We start from the raw sequence: 23,116 nt of genomic DNA, 5'->3' as shown, positions 1-23,116 counted from the left end.
CAACTCCAACCCTGAAAAGAAACTTTCTGACTGGGAGTAAGATGATTTTTCTCTTTGCTTAAAGATTGTAAATGTGTTATCAGCAGGCCTGTGTGAGCGCTGGATGGGCCAATTCTCCCAAATCAATAGCTCATATAGGTAGTTCAGGGTCCAGAAGCCCTCATTCATGACAGGTGCCAAGGATGGCTCGAGGCACAAGCAAAACCCAGAATGAGAGAGTGCAATATTTGATTGCCTTTATCCAATACACAAAAGGACTGCTTTGATAGAATTAGGACTTAAATTGAAAATAAGATTCTTTCAAATCTAACCAGTCCATTTTGCCTGGTGACTCTATACTCTGACATGAAGTTAGCATTTTGAAGTTGAAAGTATTTGTCTAACAGTTATCTAATAGCTCAGAGGACTCTTTCAAAATGATGAAATGGCAGCTGTGGGTTTCATGGGTGGGAGCTATTGGGAACCATCTTTCTCCAGCAGAGTTTAGATTTCTTCGCTCACCTCAGGAGCAAAAGTTGATTGCACTGTTGACATGGTGATGCCAGGGGCCTATTGATCTGGAGTATCCTTGGACTATAGATCCCACAGTCCACCATGACACAGTGTATACACGGTACAAAGGCACCTTGTGGACTGTTCTTGTCCACATTGCCATTTGTGGCCAAGAACAGTCACTGCTGGCCAGCAGGGGCCATCAACAAGAAGAAGAGAAGACAAAGAGCTCAAAGCCTTGAACTGGCCTCCAATTGCCCAGGTCCCATTCGACTGAGCATCTCCGGGATGCAGTGAGACAAACCTGATCCACAGAGGTCCACCCTCCAGTCCACAGCACCCGTGGATCCACTTCCAAACACCTGAAGTGAAACACTCAGGGGCCCAGTCCTGCTGTGCTAGTTTTGAACTGGTCAGCAGTGAGTCCTGATGTTAAGGACACTGAAAACCTTTAGACAGAGCTGAAATCCACCAATGGCGAAATGAATGCTGCAAACATTTAAGAGCTTGAACACGCTGGAGCAAGAGTGGGAGAAACTCCCAGCTGACAGGTGCAAGAAGTCATCAGTGTTGTTTATACACCTCGCTGCATGCGTGCCTTTTCAGGACTTCAAAATAACTGTTGCTGAATGAAGGTAATGCTGGCTGGCAAACTCACCTGCATGTCAAAGTCACACTAACTGCAGAAGCGCTGATGGGAGAACAAGCCAACACGAATCTGTCAAAGTGGGTTACTTGAAGAAATTATTGAAAACAGGCAATTCTGTCTTTTTACACCCCTGATTTATTTACCCTAAACCTGCTTCGTTGTTTCAGGGTTATAACATAATACTTGATCTTCACCATCTGCTACTATGACACTCCCCCTAAAACATTTATTAGATTTTAGTTTCACAATTAAAGATAGCTGTGGCTTGATCAGTATGCTGCTCTTTTATTATTAAATATTTACTGTATATTTTTGCTTTCATGACCAGTTTTTTTGCACAGTCCTACATGCATAAAAATTTGCAGCACCAAATAATGCAAATCAGGTATACGCAATATTGTTATGGATTGTTTCACAGTGCCAGTCATGTGTATTTAAATAGCTTTGGTTCTTTTTCAGTGTGTAAAACCTGTTGCAGAGCATCTGTATTCTGGCTGACAGTTAGACAAGCAGAATACAAACAGTAGTTGTGATGAGGATTAAACTCTTTCCTGCTTCACCTTCATTTCTCCCCACTAAAAGTATATTCACCTTTATCGCCTGCTCCACTGAAAGGAAAGTTAGGGGTGAAGGAATTGTTCCAGTTTAGCTGAGTTGCAGCTCTGTAAACTTAGCTTTTTCTAAAGTTCTTGCAGAAAAAGAAAAAAAAAAAAAAAAAATCAGTCAGCAGAGGAGTTCATATCCCCTATGGGATATGAGCACCAGAGATATCTGTCCTGCACTGCAGCAGATATGAACTACTGGAAATGGAAACAAGCTCTGACAATGTATGAGAGCAGGGCTGCAGACACTTCAAAACATTTATAGGGCTCAGGAAAATTAGGTGTGCCTGCAACCATGTCAATGCACCACATACTTATAGTAACTCATACATAAACAGATGTTCTTGGCAGTTTAAGGTGCTTCTAATTTTGAAACAGATGCTCTGCTGGTGCATCATGTACCTCTGCTTCTCAAGAAAACAAAACAAGAGCGACAGAAACACACATTCCTGCCCCGGTTAGGATCCCTCATATAAAAGAAGCAGGGAAATTGTTGTGATCCAGGCACCGCCACGGAGTGAGGACAAGGATTTTGTTTTGTTTTGAATATCTTGTCTTATTGAATTAAGAAAACGGTCGGGTGCTTCCCTTTGCTGCTGTCCTTCTCTGAGTGGAACAGACTAAATTTATTCTTGCCGTGCCAATCTGGAGGAAATATTGTGGGGTGGGGAAAACAGAAAAAGAGGAAAGGCATTTGCAGAGGACTCACTGTGTTCATTCATAAATATACCAATATTTTATCAATTCTGTCCTGCATTTAAAGAACCTAAAGTCATACAGAAACTAGCAAAGCTGAACTGTATTGATTTTGTAGATCACTAAATAGAGTTCTTCCTTCTCTTTTCGACTGTACTTTATTTCTCTTATGTTCATTTACATACCCACCGCTGTTTCTCTTAAGTTTTACATGAATTCACAAAGGGACTAAATTCAGTTTGAGTTTTTGACACTGTCAGCCTCCCAGTGCACTTGTACTGTATACAGTACGCTGTATTCACACACCCGTCTACTATGTGGCCCTGTGAGCACTCAAACGCACAACAATTAAGTCTTCTGCCTTGCAGGACTGATGATGACATGTCTCAGCAGGGGGAGCCTCAGTCAACCTCAGCTTCAAAGAGCTCTTCCAGTGTTGTTAATTAAACTTCCTAATTGAAACCTTAAAGCATGGTTCTGTTCCTCTCTCACAGCTTGCATTCTCGCGCTGTTGCACTCCAGTGGAAAATGTCATGTTGTGAATGAGCTGTGAGAAAAGATGAGACCATTGATTGATTTGGTCAGCTACCCCAGCTTTGGATCTATTGCTGTGCCACCATGCCTACTTCTTGATTTATTTCTGCTTTTATGTTTTGATTTTCTTTTTGAATACTTTGCTCCTTTGTCTGTCTACATGGTCTCAGAGTTGAGAATTACTGCTCTGTTTAGTTTTTACCATAGTACGCCAATGAATAGTTTTTTGAAGTAAAAATGTAATATCTAGGGCACAAATTTTGCTATATGTATGTATGTTGTTTTACAGAGAAAGGTTATAATGGTAAATTCTTAAAATCAAGTGAAAGACACTGGCAACAGCAGGGGCATCATTTTTAGGAAATCATAAGCCATATAAGGCCTACAGTACTAGTCACAGAGGCTTAGAGCCTAGTCAGGAACCTCCAGTTGCTTTGGAAAAAATGTGTATTTTCCGACAGTTGACAAGCGGTGGTTGGAGATTGCTGGATGTCAGTGTGTGAAATCAATCAAGGGTGCAGCACCAAAAACCTCCTTGTGATTGCCTCAGTTGCTAGGAGATTGCTGCAGCCAGCCGTATTTTGTATGAAGGACGCAGGCTTGTCTGCAAATACTCGCCATTTATTTTTGAGCAGTTGTGAAACTTGAAAAAGTGCAGTCTGCAGCGGAAACAAAGACCATTTGCCTTCAAAGTAAAATATGTGCCTTACCACATTAACACATTTCAAAAGGCTGAAATTTTACTTTGAAGGCGAACATTTCCTGTTTTACATTTTTCTCAGTCGTCTGTGTCTTCCATGCAAACTGCTGGTGTCTGTGGCATCCTGCTAGTGACCAAAGGAAGGTTTCAGTGCAGCACTGCATACTGTGACAAATTTCACACTAGTGAAACCTGCCAGTGTCTCAAGCAACCACTCACCAGCCAGTCACAGATTATACTTTTCCCTAGTGACCCGATGGGTTTCCAGGGGGTCACTGGTCGGACTCTGGGCCTGGGATTTAGCAATTGATTTCACAGTGACTGTTCGCAACTTCGGGCAGCCACTGTCAAACAATTGAGGAATACACATTTTCCCTCGTGCCCAACAGTTGTCAGATTGGCACCAACAGGTCTCTAAGCTGGTGTGACTGAGGCCTAAATCATTTTTACTAAAGGTTTGTTGGACTGCAGAAGATTTTCGGATTTCAGACTTGGGCTTTGGGTTTAGTTGAACTAGATCAGTAAGTTCTGAAAAAGAAGCTGTAGTTCCTGGGATGCCTGATTTAGATGCAACCACATAATGTACTAAAGGTCAGAAAAAGCTTTGGATGTCAAGTTTTCACTTTTCTTTTGGGAAGGGTTGCCACATGCCTGCTGAAAGCAGAAGTGTAGAAAAAGAGATGAGCCTCATCCACAGTTAATATTTATTCAATTCATTTCTTGATTTACTTTGGTTGCAGTAGGATACTTTGTGGATTTCCCAAGCCTGTTAACCACAGATGAAAGTTTTTTTGTTGTTTGAAGAGTAAGGCAGTTCGGCTCCCCAAAGGCTGTTATTTAAACTAAAAGGCTAGAAAATAAGGATTTTTGCTGAGGGTGGCTGTATAAGCCTGTAGGTTGCAGCACCAGAACTTTTCCCTCAGATGTGTCTGAACCTGCTAGCTGAGAAGAGCTTGGCACGTTTTTCAAGCAGCAGCGATCCTTGCTGCAGGCAGTTGAACAGAGCTCTGGTTCCTACTGTAGTTGTTCACCAAGTGCTGAGCGCCACTATTACACGACCGTAATCTCTGTTCTTCAGGCAACTGGTGCATTTTTGACAGCTTGGTGTAGTTTTATCTTTTTGCTTCCTCAAAAATCCTGTGCAGTTAATTGGTTTAATTATATATCGAATATAGTATTTTTAAGATAACATCTAGCAATATATAATATCAATCCATGACACACACACACACACACACACACACACACACACACACACACACACACACACACACACACATATATTATTATTATTATTATTATTAAAAAATTTAAAGGGAGACAGAAATGCTGCTCTTTATCTCAGCTGGTTGGAGGGAATGGCTGTGTTTGACTGACAGCAGCCCACAGGCTCTTAGAGTGTCTTTGCTACACCGTAAGGAACAAAGTACTAGCATCTATTTGCAGAAATTTGCAGGTATGTTTAGTTGCAGCAGCTGATCAACAAATCTGTTGTATATCCTGCAAACTGACTTTAATAGATTTATTGTCTTTTCACCAGCTGATTTTGGTTTATCATCTTCAAGAAGCTTAAGTACAGACGTGCATTCTCGTATATGAGTTAGTTAAGAAAGAGACTTGAGCAGAAAAGCTAACATTAGTTATTCGAGATGTTTAGTTCTTACTTTGTGCGGCAGCCTTCTGTCTGGCTCTGTGTGACTGATTTGCATATGAATGCAAAACTGGAAGGGGGGGGTGAGCTGTTGTGAAAACAAAACATATGATACATACATTTCTTCCTTTTACTTTATTTTTTTTTTTCTCCAAAGAGACAGGAAAAGTAATTGACATATGTATGCCGGAGTAGACAGTTGGAATATAAAAGGTAATAACACAATGTTTTCTTGGCCGTCATTATTCCATCTGTGAGTTTTATTCAAGTAGCATTTGGTTACATTTGACTTCATAAACAGAAATGAATGGCCTGTAGATCATCCAGACACAATTACTCACTTCCAAAATGGCATAGAGATGTGATATCTCCTCAAAAAAGAGTAACTTCCTCCCTCTTGTCTCATTGCAACAAATTGCTGGTACCCGTGCTGCCCTTCCCATCTGCTGCTCTGTGTGTGCTTATTTTTTTTTTTCTCCTCTGGAATTGTTTACAACGTGTGTTAATGAGTCATTAGATGTAGCCAAACCTATTCATCCCAATCCTATTGTTCAAACCTCCTCATCTGAAGATAGAGCGTCAGAGCTGCCAGGAACTGTGAAACACCTGCTCGGCCACACTCCATGCAAAGGTTTAATTGGAGGGAGACCATGAAAGAGAGAAAGACAAGGGGACATATTTAGCTGGAAATTGAAGAGAAAGGAAGAATAAAGACAGGCTAAATGATGGTTGTTATATGCCCCCCGATTTCTATGAATCAGAAACTCCTCTCTCACCTATCCCCTACACAGACATCATCCAGTAGTGGTGTTCATCACAACGGGGGAATGACAAGAAGAAAAGATAAATTCCATTCAATGCGCAGCACGTTGAGATAGAGTGACAGCCTGTCGGATAAGGAGGAAAAGAGGAGGTGGACAAAGGATGGGAAAGCGAGAAGAAGAGAGAAACATAAGCACTAATGGAGATAAGGAAACTGAAGGAGAAGAAGACCCCAGGTTGATGCGGAAATGGGGGAAAACAGACAAAGGGAGAAGGAGGAAAAGCAGAAATGGGATGCAGAGGAGGTCAATAAATACGATGCAGTGCATGAGAGGAGATTGGCACGTCACCGTGGACTTCTGCAAAGTGCCGCTTTTATCTTAAAGCGCACAACTCATCCTCTCACTCTAAAACACTCTTTGTTTCTTCTTTCTCAATCCTCCTGCCACGCAGCGTGAATCTGCCTATCACTGTCTGTGAGAGAAGGCACCCTGCAACTCTCAGGAGGTTATCAGCTCAGGTACACGCAGTTAATTACCAAGCTGTCATTGATCTTTCAATATGTGTACACACACGGATTTAACTGACAAGTGTGCGGGGAAGCTGGTGTTGAGGATTTTCTTTGTATTTGCAAAGTTTTATAAAGTCTGGGTTCAGTTTAGAGGTTGATGTTGAGCTCAGAGTTAACGCTTCAGTTCTTCTAGAAACTCATGTTAGGTTCACTACAGAAGGATGACTAGAAGAGAAAAAGGAGGACTATCAAAAGTAAGGTAATCAGACAAAGGGAATCAGAGACAGCTACGTAGCGGATATCTTTATTTCTTATTCACAGAGGTGACATTGGACTGCTGAGCACACAAAGCTCAGCACTTCATTTGTTTCCGTCCTCCCTTACACCAAGCGCTGTTGCGTGAGAGGCTGACGATGTGCCCCAGAGTCATGATGTAACTCCAAGAAACTGATTTTCCAAATAGAGGGTCATCTATTTTATATCATGCACTAAAATAAGGTGAGAGCATGTCAGTGCTTCCACGACATGTCAGAAGATCAGATATTGGCTTAAAAAAGGATGATGTAAGGTTGGGAAAGTGAGGTGAGTCTCATTGTGATGTGGTTAAAGTATCAACAAAGGCGCTATAATGAAGCTGTGTTTAAAGCCGTGCAGGGACCAAGTATATACTTGGATGATGTGATGTAATGTGCAGTAAAACTTGGGTGGGCTTGCTGATCAAGAGCTTGAATGCTTTTGAGGCTGTGATGTGCAGTGACTAAACGTGGAAAAATATCTCACTGCTCTTTTTGGTCCTACGGGGATTTGAGAGTGCTGATGGGGCGATTTCAGAGTACACACCTCATGGAATACATTTACAATGTTGTATTTTCTTAGAAGGTAGAGATAGCAAGATCTGCTTTGAAATAGTCAAATATTTGTTGTTTTTGTTGTTTGTTCTGTTGGCTTATGGCTGTAAAAAAGTGGACATATTACGCTCACTGTTACATGCCTATGCAATATTATTGTTTGTAATTTTAGTCCATTGTTAGGTGCTTTTAACCAGTATAGTAACACCATAACATATACATAATTCAGATTTTGTTGACATAAATGTGATTGTTGTGAAATTAAATTAATACCATGCTTTTTTATAAGGTGTTGTGGGTACATAAACCCTAAAAATAGACCCATGGGCAGGTGGTTGGTAGGCAACATGATTGCAGCAGCGCCTGGTATAACTGATAATAGCGTTTCAGGTTCGGCCTCTTTATTTGTGGTGTCACCATATCTGAGCACAAAACTTAAGAAATGATAAAAGAATACCATGTCTCAGTTCTCAGAGTGTATTTAGATCTTTGCAGAATTTACGTAAAACTAATGAATCACACATATTTTGTACTGCTTACCAAGGGTGCGATATCACAGATGCCATGCAGGGTAATGGGGAAATCATGGTTCAGGTTTGGTAGTGTGTGGGCAGCTTCGGCCATTGTTTTTGGTTTTCATTATTTTTTTATTTTTTATTTTTTCCACGCAAACGGTGCTGCTGTTGGGCCCACTTGTCAATAAGCATTCGAGGGATGCACAGCATCATCCAAGCCGAGCAACGTGCAGTTAGGATTTTGGGGTGACTGCACTAGAGCACATTTGCAGCGTTAAAAAAGCTCTCTCTGTAGGCTAATTTTTCAGATTTATACCTATTTATTGTACACAGGGCATTTGTGTGACTGAAATGGAGCACTCTGAAGCTTGAGCTTATGGCTTAGAAAAGCATGATAGGGCTGTTTTAAGTAATAACACTGGCATTCTTATAAATACTTACAGTATGTAAATGTATATTATTTGTAGTCTAGTACAGTAAGTGGTTCTTAAGCTGTATCATAGACCTTGTTTTGAAAAAAGATTAAAAACGCATGAACCACACACTCAGTAGATGACGCATTCCTTCTACCCTAGCACAGTAAATATTTGGCATATTACTCAAAATGCACCATTTACTCCTGTCTGAGTAACATTCTCTAAATACTACATCTAAAGAAATACTGACATGCAGACTAAAACAAATTACTGTACATGATCTCTTCATTTGTTAACGATAAGAGATATGTGGTAATGGCTGCCTCATCTTTTAAATCTTTGTGGAGATCAGCAGCACTGCACTTGTGGTTAAGTGGCAGAAAAATCTAAATAATTAAACCCTTTCAAGATGGCCTTCAGCAGTACTGGCATGAATGCAATTTATATCTTAACACTTGAGACTCTTTCATCTGAGCTTCTGAGGTATTATTAGGAGGCTGGATTACTGCCACTTTTCTTCATCTACTGCTTGTTCTGTCCATAGAGAGAAAACCTGAGCAGGCAGCACAGCAGACTAAACAACCTTTAAAAAATGTCCACTTTTTGGTTTTTTTTGTTGCCTTGTGACTTTGCAGAAGGTATACAGGAAACATTCAGCCTTCTGTGTTTAGTTTATCGTTATGCATAAAAATGCTTACTTATTTACAAAATAAAGCCCAGATATTCTTAGCATGGATCCCAGATGTCTTGATAATCAAACTGAGGTTTCATCAAACAAAAACTTTAAAATTCAGCTCTAAAATAGTCTTGTTTTAGCTCCTGACTGAAGAAATGTCATTCCATTACATTATCTTAGACATTTTCACTAATGCTTGATAGCTACTGGCTGTTGTTTTATCTAAAGGGGCATGTCATGAATGTTATTGGCTCTGGAAATGACATTTTTGTACCCATCTGCATCACCTTTGTTCAAGCTCTTCAAACTGCAGGGGTGGTACTTGGTACGCTGAGATGTATTATATCTTATTCAATTTCTAAATGTACTATCAATACACTGGACGTCAGGGATTCCTCTCATACCAGCCAAACACTAATGCACAAGACATTTAAGAAGAGGATTATAATGTGCAGTATCAGGACCAGTAGAAGTCCTCTTATCATCACCTTAGTGACTCCATACCTTCTTTATGAGTGTCAAAGTAATGTGTTTTCTGTTTTTGATAGCCATGGATGCACCCGTGAACCTGACAGCCAGTGAAGTGAATCACCGCAGTGCCCTCATTTCATGGCAACCGCCAATTGCCGAAATAGACAACTACATGCTCACATACAAGACACCTGATGGCAGCCGTAAAGTAAGTGACATAACCTTTGGTATAGCATAATCAACCTGGTATGTTGTTGACAGTGACTTAAGATATGAGATTTGGTTGTGTCATTTAATGCAACCAATTTAATCAAGCAGCTGCAGAGGTTTCATATGAAAGAGTGCCAGGAGTTCATGCACTGCAGCATGTGCATTACAGGTGAAAAGGTTACAGGGGTCACACACCAGCAGTTCAACTGCAGCCTCCATTACAGATACACTTAATAACTGGAGGATCCCACAAGCTAGTGCATGTGATTCTGGGAGACAACGCGAGTAATATGATAAAGGGAATGGAAGACACCGCAGCCTATCTTGGGTTCTTTTGCTCACACACTGCAGCTAGTTATGCACAAATCTTTCCTTCGGGGCTGGAAATGTGTTTGTTTGGGTTTTTTTTTTTTACTTACCTGAAGGAATTCTAGATAGTAAAAATATTTAAGATATTTATTTCTCTTCAGTTTTTTGCACTGTGTTGTAAAGACTTTAAACTTTTTTTGATGTTTAAGGTGTTTATGTTGGTTGTGCAAGTTGGTTGGGCGAGTGTGTCCAAACTTTTGACTGGTACTGTGTGCCACATCACTACGCTGCTTCTTACATTTTGATAGCTGTCCTCTACCCTGCAGCTGAAGAGGCACACACACACACACACGCCCACAGTGAAACAGGCAGGCAGACAGAGGAGAGCAGCAAACAGAGACTCTCATCATACAGATCACAGCACAGCAGAGATCCCCTCACTGTAGGGGTCAAGCATCCAGCCTTGTAATATCTCCCTCTTGTTGTAATTTTCAACGGACAGTTCTTGCGGATGCAGTCTGATCATGTCCTGCTTTGATGTTGCCAGGCATCTGTTTTTTTCTTACATATTACACAAATGCATGAGCATCTTGGTCATCAAATGTTAAACTGCCACAACAAATTCAGACAATATTTACTGATGCCACAGATGCAGATGTGACTTTATTCACTGCTCCTATTGAAATATTAGCCAGTTGAATGGCTTTGTGCTGAAGCTCCTGCCATTTTTTTTTTTTGGCCACAGCGGATTTTATTGGCAGTGGAGAGACACAGGAAATGGGGGAAAGATACAGGGGAAGACATGCGGGCAAATTGGCGACGGGCCGGGACTCGACCCTGAAAAAAAAAAACGAGCCTGCTCAAGACTTACATACGTGTCACAGAGCATAGCTGGATGTTAATTGCACAATTGTAATCAACAGGAAATATGTCAGAAAGATGATAATCCATGTCAGATGTGTTGAAACCCTTTCTTGGAAAGTAGTGAAAATATTGCAGTTAAATAATGATCAGGGCAAAATATTAATGCACAATCACAACTTTATGACAAGGCCTAAAAATTCTAATTTTATCAATCAAGTTATCTCTTGTTGTGTAGCAGTCACGTATTCAGTGACAGACACACCCGCACAGGGGGAACCGCACAGTGAGATTGCCTGTCCAATAGAGATATGATTATAATGTGCCTCGGTAAAGACGTTGTTTATTTTGATTAAATGTTTTGATGTGGCTGAGTAACACTAATAAAGCACATTAGTGAGAGCTGTGTGGTCAAAACAAGCACAAAGATCCATACTGATGTACTGTAATGACCAGCTACCACAAGTCTTGCTCTCAGACATACACATGCATACACTCAAACACACGCACATACACACATTCTGACCTTGCAAATGTGGCACTGCTGTGCGGTTGTCCATCGGGTGTCACTCACGCACTAAGAATGCAATAACTCTTAAGATTATCCCTTTTATGAGATTTTTCACAAGCAGAAATTCTCCTCAGATGAAGGATCTTACTGCTGACCCCATTCGCAGCATTTCTGCCCTTTCCTGGGGGGTAATGGTTTATTTTTAAACACTGAATCAACATTTCATGTGCTATTTTTAAGACTTTGCATACATTTGCATAAATTTTCTTTAGCTCAAACAGAACTTAATATAGTATATATCAAATATATACTATTATTTTATGTACTTATGCTCTCTTACAGTGTCCAGATACATGCAGCAGCCACTTCATTAGGTACAACAGGTCAACTACTTTTAAATGCAAATAATCAGCCAATCACATGGCAGAACAAAAAGCGTTCAAGGAGTGTAGACATGGTCAAGATGACCTGTTGAAGTGCAAACTGAGCATCAGAATGAGGAAGAATGGAGAAGAGCGTCTCTGAACATACAACATAATCAAACCTTGAAGCTGGTGGGTTAAACAAGGCAGGTTGTCACGCCTGTCTGCTAAGAACAGGAAACAAATGACGACAACAAATAATGCTGCAATTCACACAAGCTCACAGAAATTGGACAGTAGAAGGTTAGAAAAACATTGCCTGGTCCGATGAGTTTCGATTTGTGCTGTGACATTTGGACGGTAGGGTCAGAATTTAGCGTAAGTAGCGTGAAAGCATGGAGCTATCCTGCCTTGTGTCAACTGTTCGGGCTGCCGGTGGTGGTGTAATGGTGTGAGGGAAATTTTCTTGGCACATTTGGGACACTGAGCATCATTTAAACACCACAACTGACCACACAGCAGTATTGCCGCTGACCATTTCCGTCCCATTATGACCACAGTGTACCCATCTTCTGATTCTGGGAAGGCTTTCAGACACACCGTGTCGCAGAGCTGAGGTCATCGCAAACTGGTTTCTTGAACATGACAGTGAGTTTGCGCTACACAAATGACCTTCACAGTCAACAGATCTCAATCCAATAGAACACCTGTCATGAACCCTGGTTTTGTGTGTTTTTTATTTTAGATTCTTGTGTGGTCATAATTTGAGTTTTCTATTCTTTTACTTGTTTCCTGTCATCTCTGTTTCTTTACTTCCTGTCTTACTTTGTTCGTCGGTAGTCTAGTGCGCTTGGCGTTTAGTTTCATTTCATGTCTCGTTATTCTGATTTAGTTCAGCCGTGTTTCTGTTTTATCTGTTATCTGTTTATCTGTCATCACTGACAGACAGCAGCCTTTGAACACCAACCCAGCTTTCCTGTTAAAATCTTCTTATGTGTACATCCAATTCCGGCTTACTGAATCACAAGCTAAATAAGTGAACTTCTCACTGGGGATTTTTTTTAATTAAGTTTCACTTACCTAAATGTGGCTTAAATTTGTCCTGTATATGCCACACTCCTTAAGCTGATGGGAGGCAGTCAGGTGGAAAGAGAGCGCTTGATCTGCTCGGGGGATTTACTGTGATGTGTCTTTTAACCTCAAACAGTTTTTGTCTGCCAAAATTTCAAAAAACCCACAATGGCCAAGTGTAACTGTGCATAATATTAATAAAATGTCATCAAGGCACTGACAGGATTAATGTAAATTAGCAACAGCTGGTATGACCTGCTGCAGACAGTGTTTTTCAAAAAGTGAGAGATAATCAGAACTAACTGAAAACAAGAAGCTGCTACCTGAATACAATGAACACAGCTCTTTAAATTAAGCCTTAAAACAGCAGCCAGGTGCATTACATGAGCAGCTTAAAATTTCCATTTCAGTCATTTTAGATCTTGGTGTTTCTTGCAGTTCATTATAAGTGCAAAAAAAACCAAACATTGTAAGCCCACAGCAAGTAATCTATAGCTTCTAACACAACATTTAGTTAATTTTGACTCCCCCGTCATTTCTCAGTTTCTTGGTTCTACTGCTAAGATAACATAAACATTGATCAAGCCTTCAGCGACAGAGAGGAGTATGAAGATGTATGGAAATATGTGGAGATATAAGATTTCAGGTGGGGTTTTATAGTACTGCTGCTTTGTATTTTGTTGCTATATGAACTGAAAGAAAAATGGACTAATTGAAAATGTTAGCCAGTGTAATGCAACATGATATAAGGAAAAATCAATATAGATCAACTTTATTATTATTTTTATTTGTCCAACACACACATATAGACTCACCGAAAAAAAAACATGCATGTGTTTCTTCTGACATCAGGCAACAATCTCCTGAGTGTTTTTCCAGTTGTTAATGACTGGAAAGAGTTCAGAGACTTGACCGAGTTAGCAGTGTGAGAAAGATCAGATTAGTCCGGAGTTGAGCGAGTGAAGTGTGGAGAGTTTACAACTAAAAGAAGTGCTTTAGGATTTTCACTGGAGACTGACTCTCTGCTGCTAAACATCGCAGTCCATTTCATCCTCGGGAGCTTGAGGAGTTCTGTGCGTTAACACTGACAGATGGGATACATATTTGAGAAATGTATAATTTAGTGAGCTAGATTAAACAAACTTATAAAAAAAAAAAAATCTGAACTGCAGCGGGCCTTTCACAACACAAACCCCTCTTATGGTAGCACGCTGCATGCTCTTTTTGCAGACTTGACAGATTTTACTCTTGAGGATCTGCTTCTTGTTTCCACCATGATTTGTGTTTGTTATTTTTAAGCCATCACTCAATTAAGCAGCAACATCCTGACATGTTGTCACTTCCTTCTCACTTTGCGTCAGAGGACACATCCAAAAAAAAAAATCACACTTACGCCACACATGAAGAGATTAGAGTGGCGAGTGGGACTCGAGTCATCGTCTGTATTTCTTGTGAAAGTCAAAAGCAATTAGGCTCCCTGGGGCTTATTTACTTTATGGGAAAAGCAGTCTATTCAGGCAGATAGTGATTACTATGACATTACAGTTTAAAGCCGTTTCAGTTTCTTTATTCGGAATCCAAGCACTTTTCAAACCTTGAAAACACATTAAAATTCAAGCAGTCTGAAGTGTTTTCCAGCACCTGTATGAAACTTGTTTTTTATAGATATATAATTTATTCAGATATTAGAATTTATTTATTCATTCTTTGTTCACCACTATGAGCTGCGTAAACAACGTGTGCCACATTTTGAATTTATGGTATCGAGCAACACGCGAGTTCATACAGCTCATACAAAGAACTACAACAACTGCTGCAGCCACAGCTTGAAGTGCTTGTAAGATTTTTCTCTTTCAGCCTGCTTCAGGTGTGGCTTGGCTTAGTATTACCTGAGCAGTAGTCTAACCACATATTGGTGAGCCTTACAGCTGGTCAATCGGCTTCACCTGTTAGTGAGATAATAGGGTCTTATAATTTACACAAAGCAGCTTTCAGATTAATTTCTTATCTGATGAACGTTTACTGAACGGCTTGTAAATGCATGTGTCAGTTATGTGCATGCCTGGAATGATAAAGATCTTACACAAGGACAAGTACACCAAACATCCAACCACTCAGCTACGCATACACAATCGATAGCAAGCGCATGTAGGTATATATTAGCCTTGATAAGACGGGGCTGTTCGCTTGCAATAAAAATCTTATCTTGACCCTGAAAACCCAGCGGGACAATGACGGATCCTCTGAGACAGAGAGACACCATTTACCAGCTGCTTCCCTGCATAATTCACATGGACACATTGACTCAGAATGTGTGATTTTTTTTTTTCCCTTCCAAACCAGCTGAATATTTCATTTTTTTCTTGTTTATATTTAATATGTACCCAGGCCAAACTGTAACACACATACACAAAAACTCACATTCAAACACACACAGACACACAAGTTTCTATTCATCAGTCGAGCTTCGTGCCAGTGGATTCATGTCACATCTAAGAAACTGGTGTCACAGAAAGTGCTCTCACAAAACAGTCAAACATCTTGGCTCCTCAAGACAAAAACAAAGGAAGTGACTGCACTGTAGTGTCACGCCTTAAAATAGAAATATTTGTTTCCGGATTGCTTCGCAGCTTCTCAGCCCAGCTGTATGATAAGTCTTTAATTTGTCTCCACCCACCCCACCCTTACTGTCTCTTGTTTTTCAGTTCCTCTGCTATTGTATTTTGCATGTTCTCCTACACTTTTGTGAAAACACAGAAAGTGTTACCATAATATACCCTGTATTCACTCACCCATCCAAGTCATTGAATACATGTGTTCCGGTCACTTCCATGGTCACAGGTATATAAAATCAACCACCACTGCTTCTACAAACATTTGTGTAAGGAGCTCTGTGAATTCCAGCAAGGTGCCGTGATAGGATACAACCTGTGCAACAAGTCCAGTTGTGAAATTTATATATACTTAATATTCCACAGTGGTATTATAGCAAAGTGGAAGCTATTGGGAATGACAGCAACTCAAGCTTGAAATGGTAGGCCACGTAAAATCACGGCGTGCAGTCATTCACTATAGACCTCCAAACTTAATGTGGCCTTCAGGGGTTGTTTCTCAGGAGTTGGGCTCAGGGGTACTTTGGCTTCCTCCCATAGGCCAAAGACATGCACTTGGTGGGGTTACGTTAATTGGTGATTTTAAATTGCTTATAGGGCATGTGAATGTCATGGTTGTCTGTCTCTCTGTATTGGACCTGCCACAGACTAGCCACCTGTCCTTTGGGATGAATTAGAGCAGAGACTGGGGAGCCAGGCCTTTTTGTCCAACATCAGTGTCTTAACTCACAAATGCATTTCTGGAAGAATGGTCAAAAATTCCCATAAACACACTCCTAAACCTTGTGGAAAGCCTTCCCAGAAGAGTGAAACTGGTATAGCTGCAAAGGTGGGCCAACATCATATTAAAGCCTGTGGATTAAGAATGGGAGGTCACTCAAGTTCATATGCGTGTGAAGGCAAATACTTTTAGCAAAATAGTGTGCATTTTTAATTTCTTTTAAATACACCTCATTTCTTTGTGTTACCATGAGAATATTGTGCAACTCGACCTGAAGTCCAGTTGTCATTCCTAAACAAAAATAGCTTGAAGGTCTCTTTACTGCCAAAATTTCATTTCATTGTTTTATCAGTGACCTAAGGGGTTTCTAACTGAATTTATTTTTACCCTGAGGTTTGTACTGAATACACATTAAATTATTACTTTTACAGAATGTAATTTCTTTATCTGACATTGTCCCCCTTAGACAGTATGCGTTATGTGAATGAATTTGGTCCCGTGTGTGCGCTAGGAGCTGATTCTCGATGCAGAGGACACATGGATTCGACTGGAGGGACTGGCTGAGACTACAGAGTACACTGTCAAGTTGCAGGCTGCGAGAGGACTAGACACCAGTGCTGTAGTCTCCACTACCTTTACTACAGGTACAGAATATGCATTCCACTAATATATACACATAATGCATTTGTATTCTTTGATCGAAGCTCGGAAAGTGATACTAACATGTTGAGTTTTTTTGGCCCCTGAGACTTTTCACTGCATTTTGCATTACAGTTCCCATAACAAAGGTGCACGGTAATGTGTCCCCAAAGCGAAGCACAGTTTTCATCCTTACCCCATAGTGTAGTGAGATAGAATTACTGTTAGGCTGCACCTGCAGAGTAGCTGTCTTGAGCTGAATAAGGTGCTCTAATCTTTGCTGTGTAGCAGCAGTTTGGCTGCATCATTCAAACACTTGTTAGGAAGCATCATAAAGCACCAGGATCATGTCATGCTGGCTATGTTAATCTTTTATACCATCTGTGGATAGGATCAAGTAATTTATCCATGTTTTTTTTCTCGTCTGGAAATAGTAACCTGCTGCATCAGGAGTTTCTGATGAACACTGAGACAAGCAGTAAATATGAGATGCAGAAATATTTTGTAGAACTAACAGGATCTGAGTTTGTTTTCATCTATCCATCCATTACAAGCAATAATTAGATCCTCTTTTGAGGTCCTGTACCATCCAGAGCACTGTTGTTGGTAATGGCATCCAAAGCTGTGACCTGGTAAAGTTAGCTAGCTAGCTTAGTTATGTTATATGAGCAGCTGATACAATTCTTTCACAGCCTCAAGCTGATTTAACTCTCAGAGAGTTTGGGTTAGTGTATAGTGTCAGCTCAGGTTAGATAACTTTTCAACTTCGTTCACATTAGCAACCATTAGGAATACAGTAGTTAGAAGAAAGGCAGTGAAACGTGGTCCAAACAGAAGTTCCTCCATGAGAACTAAGTGCCCTGATGATGTTGACTCTAGTTTTCCCTAGACTTTTGTCATATTCCCATTTGGAATTTCTCTAGATAAGACTGGATTTCTTCTGTCTGATGTTAATCCTGCATTCCATTAACCTCGGAAGTCAGAGCTCAGAGTGACGTCACTCCCATGTGGAGCACGTTCCAGTAAAAAAGTTGGAAAAACAAAGAAAGACAGGAATGTTTTGCTCTTCAGCAAGGTAGAACCATTCAGGCATCACTAGCGATGCAGTACAATGCTTGTTTTTCTGCACTTAAAAGCACTGCTGCAGCACATTTATGTTGTGTTGTCCCCTCCCTCTGTCCTCCTGTTACACCCCCCCCCCCCCCCCCCCCCCCAATTAACTGTTGTACAGTTTGATGGAGTGAGGGACAAAGGAGTTTTTCAGTTTGTTAGTCCTACACTTGGGAAGGAGCAGTCTGTCACTGAACAGGCTCCTTTGGTTGCTTATGACAGTGTGCAGAGGGTGACTGGCATCATCCATAATGTCCAGTAGTTTGTCCATAGTCCTCTTCTCTGCTACCATCACCAGAGTCCAGTTTCATGCTGACCACAGAGCTCGCCCACTTGATCAGTTTTTCCAGCCTAGATGTGTCCTTCCTGGATGTGCTGCCCCCACCCCACCAGCACACCACACTGTAGAACAGGATACTCACTATAACAGTCTGATAAAACATCTCCAGGAGTTTCTTGCAGATGTTAAAAGACCGCAGCCTCTTCAGGAAGTAGAACCTGCTCTGCCCAGATGTTCACTGCTGCATGTCCAGTCCAGCTTGATGTCTAACCACAGATTAAGGCAGCACTGGTGGGGCTGCTCCAACTTTCTGATTTGGAAGAATAACCTGAGTGGGCAATCCAGTTAAAAAATTCTGTCTGGGATCTTGGAAATTCGTGCTTTAATTGGAATGTACCATAACTTAGCAAATTGCTAACTGCTCAACATAGAAGCTACTGTAACTGCCAGGCTTGTAAAAGTGCCAGAAATTCCAATTTCACCTCGGTACCCAACAGTTTATGGTAATTCCTGAGAACAGCTGTTAACATGCAGTTCCAAAACAATTTACATTGCGCATCACATCCTTTGCAATTTTTCAACAAATTCAACCCCAAAGAGGGCCAGAAGACATTAGAGGAAACCGCAGTATATTTGATACATTAATATTGTCAAAATTTAGAACAGGAAGCAAATATTAACTTGTCATCACTGGTGTTCTGCCTTTTTTTTTTCCAGGGAGTCGCCTGTTTGCAACACCTCAGAACTGCGCCCAACACCTGCTAAATGGAGAGACTCTGAGCGGTGTCTATACCATTTACATCAACAGAGACCCCAGCCAGGGTGTGCAGGTGTACTGTGACATGACCACGGATGAAGGAGGCTGGATTGTAAGTCGGTGTAAAAATGCTTCCTTTTTATAGTACTTTAGTAAGATTGGAAAGATGAGGTATTTGCCAGCTGATTTTAGTATAGTATGTACTCTGATCCACTGCACAACTTTGATGGGTTGATCTGTTACATCCACTTGTATTTTGTATCATTGTATCACGTGTTGCGTGTTGTTGGATGTGTCTTGTGGTATACTGTATGTGAGCATAGCAAGACAAATTTCTGTTAACTGTGTTGTTGAAATGGCTACAATAAACTTAAACTTGAAACTTAAGAGTTCAACTTAAGGCTCAGGGAGTTTTTCCTTCCCACTGTCGCCAAGTGCTTGCTCATAGGGGTCATTTTGACCGCTGGGTTTCTCTGTAATTACTGCATGGTCTTTACCTTACAATATAATGCGAGATGACTGTTTGTTGTGATTCGGTGCTGTATAAATAAAATTGAACTGAAACTCATATTTCATCATATCACTGCGCAGGTATTCCAGCGTCGTCAGAATGGCCTGACAGACTTTTCCAGGAAGTGGAGCGATTATCGCGTTGGTTTTGGGAACCTGGAGGATGAGTTCTGGCTTGGTAAGTCTCTCTGAGATAATGAGTATAAAGACAAAACCAAGACAGACTGTGGTTTAAAAAAATTCACTCATCATGTGAAATGCAGGACAAAGTAGCAACATGTTGAGTGTCCAAACATCTGCAGGGTTATATAGAAACATGTATTGTCTCATTCAGCGTTGGTAAGGTGGCAGAGGTGAGATGTTGTGCATTTATTTATTTTTCTTGAAAGAAAAATGGATACTGATTGGCTTGTAGGTGAATCACACATTTCACAGGTAAGGTCAGGTCTGCCACCGCCATATCTCAGCCTGTCACCCTGCCCAATATATTTCAGCTGCATTTTATAGGCAATATTGAGCTGCAACCTGCCACCCATTTTGTTCAATTTCTGCTGTGGTTTTCTGAAGGGTGTAACGCTCTCTCTGTCTACACCCTGTCCCCATGACTGAAGTGGATTTAATAGGTACAATCAATAGAGGTTCATAGCTTTCACTTGGTTTCAATTGATATATCTGTTTTATGGAGAGGAAAGATGTCTTCAATATTTTGTGCAGGCTGTAAAGCCTCTCTCATAAGATTTTTCACTTTGTGCAAAGACAGAGTCAGGCTGCTCATCTCATCTTTTAGCACTTGACTTCACAAACTCTATCCGATTCATTACTAGAATCTCTGAAAACTCATTTCTCTCTGAAATGACTTGGTAATTGTTTTTTTAGCGTCACTCTGATCCAAAGACAAAACAGCAGAACATTCTCACTGCTTTGATGGACGGCTGAATACTTTTCACCCCCCCCCCCCCCCAATCTCATTATGAAACAATAATTATATTCATTAAAAAAATGTGCAAATGACTCATGTTTCTTCATGGGCCAGTTTTAGTGTTATTGTTTTGGTGCAGATGATTAAAGGAAAATATTACATGAATATTTCATCAAGCGAATCAGGACCTTGAGTGGAATGTTCTTTTGAACTTTTTGATTAAAGAAAGAAATAACATAGCGGGGAAATTTTGTGGCATTGCATTATCACCAGAAGGAAGCCTGCTACTTTGCAGCTGACTCATTTTGGATAATATTGTAAGATAGCCATGGCGTCCATTAGTGACTAAGCACACTGTAACAGTTGAAAGAATAAACAGAGATTTTTTTTTTTAATCTAATTCATCATGAACTGACAATATAATATAATCCAGTAAAAGAGTGCAGTTCTTACTGAGCATGTCAGATTAGTTTTTTTTTGTTCCCACTGGTTATTTTTTAAAGATTTATTTTGAGTTGTTGTTGAGTTGAATGAAATAATATTGTCAGCTGTTCCTGTTACTGTTATAAACACAAGAGAGTATGTTCAAAGGTAGCTCTTTATCTCAACAGGAAATGTTGGATTGCTGTTTCGTGCTATGAATTAATAATTTATCTGTTTTTTGTATTTCAACAAAGAAGAGAGGGAGGGAGAAATTACTCCCGGAAGCAAGGAGCTTTTGATAAAAATATTAAATTTTTTTGTAGGATGATACCCCACACACACACACACACACACACACACACACACACACACACACACACACACACACACACACACACACACACACACACACACACACACACACAGAGTATAAAGAGACAAATCCCTCTCCTTTGCACACTGTTAAGAATTAAGTGTAGATGGTGAACTATAAAGTGACAGGAGTGTTTTAGCTCTGTCTGACTGAGGCACCTGAAGGCATTGCATATAAGCTTCCTGGCACAGACCTGAAAGATTTTTTTTTAATGGCTATGTCAGTACAATACAAAAGAATGCCTGAGCATATCTGGCTCAGTGAGTACATTTCGTCTGACCTGTTTCCACTGCTGCTGAATCTGCTATAATCTGCCCTCTCACCACTTCTGAGCATGTCTTGTAGAAGGGTACCTTCATCTCCAGGGTCTTCCTTTACTTTTTAGGTGCCTCCCAGGATACACTTTCCCCCATTCTATCCTATTTCTTCTGGCTGCACTGTAACTTTGTCCTCAGTACACAAAAGCAGCTTAATGTAACCTCAGGGTGTGGAAAATCAAGAACTGCCCCATAAAGCCAGACTATAGATGTGATGACAGCAAAGCACACAGAAGCCTCAGTGTACAACACAAAATGTTGAGACCAGTCTATTGCAGAGTTATTGTAGTTTTATATTTTTGAATCAGTATTTACACTCAAAAAACACTTTATGAGGTACACGTGTTATTGCATGTGCTATTGCACTCAAATAATCAGCCATTCACATGGCAGCAACTCAATGCATTTATGCATGTAGACATGGTCAAAAACAACCTGCTGAAGTTCAAAATGAGCATCAGAATGGAGAATAAAGGTGATTTAAGTGCCTTTGAACATGGAATGGTTTTTGGTACCTGGCCGGCTGGTCTGAGTATTTCAGAAACTGCTGTAACTCTCGTGACAACCAAGGTATGCAGAAGAGCGTCTCAGAACGCACAGTACGTCAATCTTTGAAGCAGATGTGCTACAGCAGCAGAAGACCACACCGGGTGTCAGTCCTGTCAAATAAGAACAGGAAAATGAGCCTGTAGTTCATACTGACTCACCAAATTTGGACAATAAAAGACTAGAAGAATGTTGCCTGGGCTGATGGTGTAAGCATGAAAGCAAGGATCCATCCTGCCTTGTGTCAGCAGTTAAGACTGGTGGTGTAATGGTGTGGGGGATATGTTCTTGGCACATTTTGGCCCTCTTAGTACCTGTTCAGCATCATTTAAACACCACAGCCTACCTGAGTATTGTTGCTGACCATCTTCATTCGTTTACAATCACAGTGTACCCATCTTCTGATGGCTGCTGATAACGTACAATGTCACAAAATTAAAATCATCTCAAACTGGTTTCTCAGCTCTTGGTATTTCTCAAGCTTCTCATGTTCCTTCTTCCCGATGGTGCTATCACTTACTCTCTAGTTGTGATTGCTCCTTATGCCGTATCCTTGAATTGTTTTGTTTTTTTGTATTCTTTTTTTTTTTTTTCAGTTAACTCGTGCTTTTTTTTTTCTGTTAAAATTATGGTGTGAGCAGGGAACCATTAGCACAAATGTCATCAAAAATATTACTAATGGCTCTCTGCTATTCAACTGCCCTTGTAACACTGTGACAGTGTGAGTCAGTATCTACATAGTAGGGCCATGAAAATGAAACTGCTGAATAGAGTGCAGCCATCATTATGTATATCAGGTGTTTTTGTAATGTGTTATGAAAATATCTTTTGTGAAAAGAGTGAGATGGAGTATTGACTAAATAAATGCTCAGTCTTCCCAAAACATGGCAGGGGAAAATGATTGTTTTGGGGCCAGTGAAATTGGTAGTGACGTACGGCCTCCTTTTCTAACCACGATTAATACTTAATTTAAGAACAAAATCCTTGGGGTTCCCTCACAATATGTAGTGTTGCCCCCTGGTCAGTAACACTAATTTTCTTTTAATGTGTTTACTGCCTAAA

The 23,116-nt window shown here is 40.5% G+C and overlaps 1 protein-coding gene across 1 annotated transcript in view; it reads left to right on the top strand.

The window, feature by feature from the left end:
• Nucleotides 1-23,116, top strand: part of tnr (tenascin R (restrictin, janusin)) — a 224,320-nt gene that overhangs the window by 191,128 nt on the left and 10,076 nt on the right. The window contains exons 26-29 of the mRNA XM_030751321.1: nucleotides 9,601-9,731; nucleotides 16,692-16,824; nucleotides 18,927-19,078; nucleotides 19,558-19,654. Of these exons, the coding sequence (XP_030607181.1) occupies nucleotides 9,601-9,731; nucleotides 16,692-16,824; nucleotides 18,927-19,078; nucleotides 19,558-19,654 (513 nt within the window). The remainder of the gene's footprint in view (nucleotides 1-9,600; nucleotides 9,732-16,691; nucleotides 16,825-18,926; nucleotides 19,079-19,557; nucleotides 19,655-23,116) is intronic.

The sequence above is a fragment of the Archocentrus centrarchus genome, chromosome 17, assembly GCF_007364275.1.
Source record: "Archocentrus centrarchus isolate MPI-CPG fArcCen1 chromosome 17, fArcCen1, whole genome shotgun sequence".
Classification (NCBI taxonomy): domain Eukaryota; kingdom Metazoa; phylum Chordata; class Actinopteri; order Cichliformes; family Cichlidae; genus Archocentrus; species Archocentrus centrarchus.
The sequence above is the reverse complement of the archived record's forward strand: the minus strand, read 5'-3'. Positions and strand labels throughout refer to the sequence as shown.